The 8,937-nt window shown below is 42.8% G+C and overlaps 1 protein-coding gene across 1 annotated transcript; it reads left to right on the top strand.

The window, feature by feature from the left end:
• The first annotated feature begins 977 nt into the window (after positions 1 to 977).
• Positions 978 to 7,143, top strand: LOC138369446 (glycosyltransferase-like protein gnt13). The gene is made up of 2 exons (XM_069332690.1): positions 978 to 1,222; positions 6,588 to 7,143. Exons 1-2 carry the CDS (start codon positions 978 to 980, stop codon positions 7,141 to 7,143), a joined length of 801 nt encoding a protein of 266 aa, XP_069188791.1.
• The last annotated feature ends 1,794 nt before the right edge of the window (positions 7,144 to 8,937 follow it).

Raw genomic sequence — 8,937 nt, 5'->3', positions numbered from 1 at the left:
TTACCCACTCTCGCTCACTCTTACTCACTCTAGTTAATAAGAACACGCCAATATAAGACAACAAAACGTTTTCAGATTCTTTCACACCACTTTCCAGCAACTTATATAATTTATTTAAATTACCTTAGGGAATAATACATAAATTATATATTTAAACATATTAGTGTTTAGTGGAATGCATAAGGAGTCAAATTGTGTTAAAAAGAGCGATTATTAGAAAATTTGGAAAACTACTTTTTTCTGATCATATTATAACTAAATGGATTTTGAACGTTTCACTGAGCCAACAAATATCATTCACAATATATTATTGAATTTTACAAAAACACCATAAATTTTATATTTAAACATGTAAAAACTATTTGTAATACATTAGGAACAAAATAGTTGTAGAAAAAAAACTTATTATAAAACCTTTGTGTTTGGATTTTTTGATTAAAAGTTTCTCAAAGGCTCTCCTGCACCATTCTCAATGCAAATCATTCCCACACCTATGGGAAGAGATAGACGAACGTTTTGTAGATGATTTGTGTTTGCTGGGTCCGAGGCACAAACCAGGCTTTTACACAACCCCCCTTGCACCCTAGCTATGTCAATGGGCCTTTCCCCCTCCCCTTCTACTTTCTTCTCACTTCAGTGGAAGGGTCGGATCGCCCCCACCCACCCATTTATCTCTCCCTTTATTACTCCCTTTCTCTCTCTCTCTTTCTCTCACTCTTTCTCTCTCTCTCTCTCTCTCTCTCTCTCTCTCTCTCTCTCTCTCTCTCTCTCTCTCTCTCTCTCTCTCTCTCTCTCTCTCTCTCTCTCTCTCTCTCTCTCTCTCTCTCTCTCTCTCTCTCTCTCTCTCTCTCTCTCTCTCTCTCTCTCTCATCCCGCTCTGCCCTCCTGACAAATCCTATCATGGCACAACTATAGGAACAGGGGCAAGCATGACAGCCAGAGGTACCAGGGGAACAGGGAAGAGTCAAGGTGACGAAATGAAGGAAATGTTCACCCAGTTTCTGGAGGACATCAAGAGTGAGATGCAGGAAATGAAGAACGAAAAAAACATCCTGAAAAGAGAACTGACTGCAGCAAAGGAGGAGATTAGAGCCCTCAAAGAGAATGGTATCAAGGGTGAGACTCAAAAAATCATCCAAGGAGAAGGTGGTAATAGTTTTTTGGATGAGAATGCCACAATAAAAGTAACATTTGCAGAAATACTAAAAAAAATAATTTTGAAGTAATGACTGTAGTGATGGAGGTGGCCATGAAAGCAGCCACCTCACAGGAGGCAGCATGCTCCACTAGCCAACTGCTGGAAAGGAACAGATCAGTGGTTACTGTGGGTAATAAAGAGCAGGAAGGCTCTAATAAAACCGAGTGGAATGACAAGGACAAAGCAGCAGTGAATGAAGTACTAAAGGCACTAGACATGGAAGGGGCTGAGCATAGCATTGAGAAGGTTTTCAGGCTAGGTTGGTACAACAAAAACCGAGACCGAGTGATAAAGATAGTGTTTGCAAACGAGAGCACAAAGGAGAAGATTCTATCAAGGAAGAGCTCCCTGAAAAATGTGGAAAAATTCAAAAATGTATTCCTCCAGAGAGACATGACAAGGGAGGAGAGAGCTGTGGTGGCAGAAGCAAGGAAAAGGCGCAGGGTGAGAGGGGAAAACCAGGAAGTCACAGCTCCCAACACAACACCCCCAGAGGCGAGGGGGGAACCCACAACCAGGTACCTAGTAACACTAGAGGGGAGGACAACCCCACCACCCTCCTCTGCATAGAAAACCCCCCTACCCCAAACCCTCCCTGCCCCCACTCAAATGTTCAGCCAAATCTCCCTCCCCCCACACCCAATCCCCACCCTCCTCTCACTGAGTCCTCCCTTCCCCCCTTTCCTTCTTGTTCTCCCTCCCCTTTCATCCCATACCCTCCCTGTCCCTCCTCCTTCACTGGATCCCCAGCCACTCATCCCAGTATCCTCTGAGACCCTGTTATCCACCTCACAGGTCCTCACACCCATGAAACAGCTTCCCCCACCTGCAGAACACTCACCAAGGAGGCGATTTGAGAAGGGACAGAAGAATGTGAGCCTCAAAGCAATGTACACTAACATAGGTGGAATTACAAATAACGCAAATGAGCTTGGAGAATGGGTACTAGAGGAAAACCCAGACATAGTAGCCCTCACAGAAACAAAGCTAACGAAAACGATAACAAACGCAGTGTTCCCACAGGACTATTATGTTATGAGGAGAGAGAGGGAAGGAAGAGGTGGGGGTGGTGTAGCTCTGCTGGTAAGAAAAGGCTCGGATTTTGAGGAGATGGTTATTCAGGGCTGTGAAGGTTTCAGTGACTACATAGCAGGTACCATAACAAATGGAGGGGAAAAATTATAGTCGTAGTCATATATAATCCACCACCAAATGACAGAAGACCTAGACAGGAATATGATAGAAACAACATGGTAACCATTAACATAATATAAAGAGCAGCTTCTGTTGCTAGCAGGAATGGATCTAGACTACTAATTATGGGAGACTTCAACCATGGGAAGATAGATTGGGAGAACGGAGACCCGCATGGAGGACCAGAAACATGGAGAGCTAAGCTGCTGGATGTGGCAACAAGAAACTTTCTAAGCCACCACATCAAAGAACCAACAAGAATGAGATTAGAAGATGAACCAGCAATGCTTGATTTGATATTTACCCAAAATGAGTGGGATATAAGGTAAGTTAAGATGGAAGCGCCCTTGGGAATGAGTGACCACAGTGTATTGAACTTTGAGTACCTGGTAGAGCTGGGAATTATCTCCCCCAAAAAAGAACTAGGAATCAAAAGGCTGGCATACCGAAAGGGGAATTATGAACAAATGAGAAGTTTCCTAAGTGAAATACCTTGGGACACAGACCTCAGAGATAAGTCTGTACAGGGTATGATGAACTATGTTGCCCAAAAGTCAGGAGGCAGTAAACAGGTTCATCCCTGCCCAAAGGAAAAAATCCGAGAAGCAATAGAAGAATCCATGGTATAATAGGGCATGTATGGAAGCGAAGAAACTGAACAAAAGGGCGTGGAGGAATTTCCAGAATAACAGAACACCAGAAAGCAGAGAGAGATACCAGAGAACCAGGAATGAGTACGTCAAAGTGAGAAGAGAAGCAGAGAAAAGTTTTGAAAATGATATACCAAACAAAGCCATGACCGAACCAAAGCTACTCCACAGTCACATCAGAAGGAAAACAACAGTGAAAGAACAGGTATTGAAACTTAGAACAGGCGAGGACAGGTATACAGAGAATGACAGAAAGGTGTGTGAAGAACTCAACAAGAGGTTCCAGGAGGTCTTCACAATAGAACAAGATTAGGTCACTGTGCTAGGAGAAAGGAAGGTAAACCAGGCCGCCTTGGAAGAGTTCGAAATTACGGAAGAAAAGAGGAGGTCAAGAGACACCTGCTGGATCTGGATGTTAGAAAGGCTGTTGGTCCAGACGGGATCTCACCATGGATACTGAAAGAGTGTGCAGAGGCACTTTGCTTGCCACTCTCCATAGCGTATGGTAGGTCACTGGAGACGGGAGACCTACCAGAAATATGGAAGACGGCGAATGTGGTCCCAATATACAAAAAGGGCGACAGGCAAGAGGCACTAAACTACAGGCCAGTGTCCTTGACTTGTATACCATGCAAGGTGATGGAGAAGATCGTGAGAAAAAACCTGGTAACACATCTGGAGAGAAAGGACTTCATGACAAATCGCCAACATGGGTTCAGGGAGGGTAAATCTTGCCTTACAGGCTTGATCGAATTCTACGATCAGGTGACAAAGATTAAGCAAGAAAGAGAGGGCTGGGCGGACTGCATTTTCTTGGATTGTCGGAAAGCCTTTGACACAGTACCCCATAAGAGGCTGGTACATAAGCTGGAGAGACAGGCAGGTGTAGCTGGCAAGGTGTTCCAGTGGATAAGGGAGTACCTAAGCAATAGGAGCAGAGAGTTACGGTGAGGGGGTGAGACCTCCGATTGGCGTGAAGTCACCAGTGGAGTCCCACAGGGCTCTGTGCTTGGTCCTATCTTGTTTCTGATATACGTAAATGATCTCCCGAAGGGTATAGATTAATTTCTCTCAATGTTTGTGGACGATGCTAAAATTATGAGAAGGATTAAAACAGAAGAGGACTGTTTGAGGCTTCAAGAAGACCTAGACAAGCTGAAGGAATGGTCGAACATATGGTTGTTAGAATTTAACCAAACCAAATGTAATGTAATGAAGATAGGTATAGGGAGCAGGAGGCCAGATACAAGGTATCATCTGAGAGAGGAAATTCTTCAGGAGTCAGAGAAAGAAAAATACTTGGGGGTTGATATCACGCCAGACCTTTCTCCTGCAGCACATATCAAGATGATAACATCAGCAGCATATGCCAGGCTGGCCAACGTACGAACGGCATTCAGAAACTTGTATAAAAAATCATTCAGATCTTTGTGCATATGTCAAGCCTATCCTGGAGTATGCACCCCCAGCATGGAGTCCATATCTAGTCAAGGATAAGACTAAACTGGAAAAGGTTGAAAGGTTTGCCACCAGACTAGTACCCGAGCTGAGAGGTATGAGCTACGAGGAGAGACTACGGGAATTAAACCTAACTTTGCTGGAAGACAGAAGAGTTAGGGGGGACATGATCACCACATTCAAGATTCTGAAGGGAATTGATAGGGTAGATAAAGACAGGCTATTTAACACAAGAGGCACACGCACAAGGGGACACAGGTGGAAACTGAGTGCCCAAATGAGCCACAGAGATATTAGAAAGAACTTTTTTAGTGTCAGAGTGGTTGACAAATGGAATGCATTAGGAAGTGATGTGGTGGAGGCTGACTCCATACACAGTTTCAAGTGTAGATATGATAGAGACCAATAGGCTCAGGAATCTGTACACCAGTTGATTGACGGTTGAGAGGCGGGACCAAAGAGCCAGAGCTTAACCCCCGCAAACACAACTAGGTGAGTGCAACTAGGTGAGTACACACACACACACACACACACACACACACACACACACACACACACACACACACACACACACACACACACACACACACACACACACACACACTCACACACACACACACACACACACACACACACACACACACACACACACACACACACACACACACACAATACACACACAATCACACACACACACAAACACACACACACACACAAACACACACACACACACACACACACACACACACACACACACACACACACACACACACACACACGAGATAGGGGCATCGTAGCCTGGTGGATAGCGCGCAGGACTCGTAATTCTGTGGCGCGGGTTCGATTCCCGCACGAGGCAGAAACAAATGGGCAAAGTTTCTTTCACCCTAAGTGCCCCTGTTACCTAGCAGTAAATAGGTACCTGGGAGTTAGTCAGCTGTCACGGGCTGCTTCCTGGGGTGTGTGTGTGTGTGGTGTGGGAAAAAAAAATGTAGTTAGTAAACAGTTGATTGACAGTTGAGAGGCGGGCCGAAAGAGCAAAGCTCAACCCCCGCAAAAACACAACTAGTAAACACAACTAGTAAACACACACACACACACACACACACACACACACACACACACACACACACACACACATACACGCACACTCACACACACACACACACACACACACACACACACACACACACACACACACACACACACACACACAAACAGACTGGCCACACACAGACTGGCCACACACAAACTGGCCAACATAAGAACTGCCTGTAGAAACTTGTGTAAGGAATCGTTCAGGACCCTGTATACCGCTTATGTAAGACCAATCCTGAAGTATGCAGCTCCAGCCTGGAGTCCCTACCTAGTTAAACACAAGACAAAGTTAGAGAAGATTCAGCGGTATGCCACCAGGCTCGTCCGGGAACTGAGAGGAATGAGCTACGAGGAAAGGGTAAAGGAGCTGAACCTCACATCCCTGATGTGAGGTTCATGATCACCACATGTGGGGACATGATCACCACATGCAAGATTCTCCGAGGAATTGATAGGGTAGCTAAAGACAGACTTTTTAACACAAGGGGCACACGCACTAGGGGACACAGGTGGAAATTGAGTGCCCAAATGAGCCATAGAGACGTTAGAAAGAATTTTTTCAGTGTCAGTGTAGTAGACAAATTAAATGCAATAGGAAGTGATGTGGTGGAGGCTAACTCCATACACAGCTTCAAGTGTAGATATGATAGAGCCCAATAGGCTCAGGAACTTGTACACCTGTTGATTGACGGTTGAGAGGCGGGACCAAAGAGCCAGAGCTCAACCCCCGCAAGCACAATTAGGTGTGTACAATTAGGTGAGTGCACATACACTCACACACACACACACACACACAGGCTGGGCATCTATAAGAAGGAAAGGAAACGATTAATAAAGGTAGTGCTCACGAACGAAGCAACAAAGAAGAAAATCCTGTCCAGGAAGAGCAGACATGTGTTGTTGGGGGGATACGAGGACGTATTTCTGCAAAGGAACATGACGAGGGCTTGACTTCAACATGACTTCAACAACAACAATACAATCTTCAGCGACAAGAACGACAACATTACCGTCTTCATTGACGACAACAACAATAGTGCTATCTACAACAATACCATCTTCAGAGACGATAACAACAACAATATAATCTTCACTGACAACAACAACAACAATAGTAACAGCAGCAACAAACCCGTCGTCAGTGACAACAACAACACCATCTTCAGTTACAACAACAACAACTACAAAACTATCTTCAGAAATGACAACAACAACAATACCACCTTCAGTGACGACAACAACAACAATACCGTCTTCAGTGACGACAACAACAACAATACCACCTTCAGTGACGACAACAACAACAATACCGTCTTCAGTGACGACAACAACAACAATACCGTCTTCAGTGACGACAACAACAACAATGACAGCAGCAATAACAGCTACAATGACAGCAGCAATAACAGCTACAATGACAGCACCAATAACAGCTACAATGACAGCAGCAATAACAGGTACAATGACAGCAGCAATAACAGTTACGATGACAGCAGCAAAGACAGTAACAACAAAAGAGCGTCAGAAAATGTTGTGTTGAGTTAGATGCCACATGTCACATAGTTGTTACTGACGTATAACATTTTACACCTACTATTGCCTTTCATGCCACTCATGTCTGTCATTCAGTATTCACCTCAGGATTAGGGTCCGTGTTCACGCTCATCAGTCCACATCCACATCCAGTATATTTTCTGAAGTCACGTGAAGCAGAATTTTTGCTTGCGACTCAATGATTTACTTCAAGACTCTCTGACCCATAAGCTATGTGGTTTGCCTGTGTGTGTATTCTATGAAGACCACAGCATGTACAAACTCTGTTCACCTTACCCATAGCTCCCGTCCTCAAAAAATAAAATACTAACCGAGAGTTGTCACATGACTTCCAGACTGACACTAATACAATAATGTCTGGGCTCATATCATCAGATTTACCCTCGCTGAGCAACCAGTTTGCTGCAAAAAACAGTATTACTTCATCAATACAAATATATTAATTAAAAATTAAAGTCTTAAAATCAATCAAGTATTATAATTTTACTCTATTAAATATATTCTTAAAAGTTGATAGCAATATTTGCATTGATACTTATAATTATACCAAAATGTAATATTAAAAAAATAATAATAATAATAATAATAATAATAATAAAAATAATAATAATACAGTAATGATGATGATAAGGATAATAATAATATCCTGGCCGGGGAGGATTGACCGGGCGCCAATCCTTAACTGTAGCCTCTGTTCACCCAGCAGTGAATGGGTACCTGGTTGTTAAACGATTCGGCGGGTCGTATTCTGGGGAAATTAGGGTTAAGGACCTTGCCCGAAACGCTACGCGTAATAGTGGCTTTACAAGAATGTAAAACTCTTGTATGTAATAATAAGAATAAGAATAATAATGAGAATAACACACACAAAAATCATACTTATGTGATATATATAAAAGAAAAAAGAAATTCGAGCAATGAAGAAGTGGAACCAGCAACCAGGGTATACCCAGCCGAACACATTACCCGTGTACCACCACGCTATAAGTTATAGAACCTGGTACTCTAAATCCAAGGAGAGTCTTGAGGCTTCTACTGAAGCCAGTCAAAGTTTCACACGTAACCCCCGACATTCAGGAATAGGTAAAGTAGATCATCAACTGTGCACTCTAGCTGCAAGTAATCAGAGTAATCAGAAACTTATACGAAGTCAAGGTACAGGGGTAAGGTGAGAGGCTGGAAGTGCCTTGATCACTGGTTCGAGTCAACTCATACTTCAGTTGATTTTTTTCTATAATAAAGGTTTGCAAATTTTTGCAAGTGAGACTTAATATCTACTTTTTTTTAATATTTATACTTTAAGAAAAATTAGAATCTATATTTATGAAGTCACATATATTTAAGGATGGAATATATTTATATATCACCAAAAGAAGAATCTGAGTAACGGAGGAGAAAATCAGCTTTTGTCTTTTGACACCAGGTATACGTTTGTGATGCCTCCAGACAATCAGTGGGGCATCCAGCTGAAGAATGGGACATGGATTGGCACAATTGGCATAGCAAGCAGAGAGGTAAGTTCAGGAATATGTCAATGTGACTTGATTGAAAATATATATATATATATATATATATATATATATATATATATATATATATATATATATATGTCGTACCTAATAGCCAGAACTCACTTCTCTACCTACTATGCAATGCCCGATTTGCCTAATAAGCCAAGTATTCATGAATTAATTATTTTTCGACTACCTAACCTAACCTAACCTAACTTTTTCGGCAACCTAACCTAACCTAACCAATAAAGATAGGTTAGGTTAGGTTAGGTAG

This window comes from Procambarus clarkii, chromosome 28 (genome assembly GCF_040958095.1).
Source record: "Procambarus clarkii isolate CNS0578487 chromosome 28, FALCON_Pclarkii_2.0, whole genome shotgun sequence".
Classification (NCBI taxonomy): Eukaryota; Metazoa; Arthropoda; class Malacostraca; order Decapoda; family Cambaridae; genus Procambarus; species Procambarus clarkii.
The sequence above is the reverse complement of the archived record's forward strand: the minus strand, read 5'-3'. Positions and strand labels throughout refer to the sequence as shown.

Bases quoted from the DNA above. Each gene is read 5' to 3' on its own strand.
- LOC138369446 (XM_069332690.1), top strand. From the start codon at position 978: ATGAAGGAAATGTTCACCCAGTTTCTGGAGGACATCAAGAGTGAGATG. The intron at 1,223-6,587 runs GTAATGACTGTA...TACAATCTTCAG, and splicing joins CTAAAAAAAATAATTTTGAA to CGACAAGAACGACAACATTA.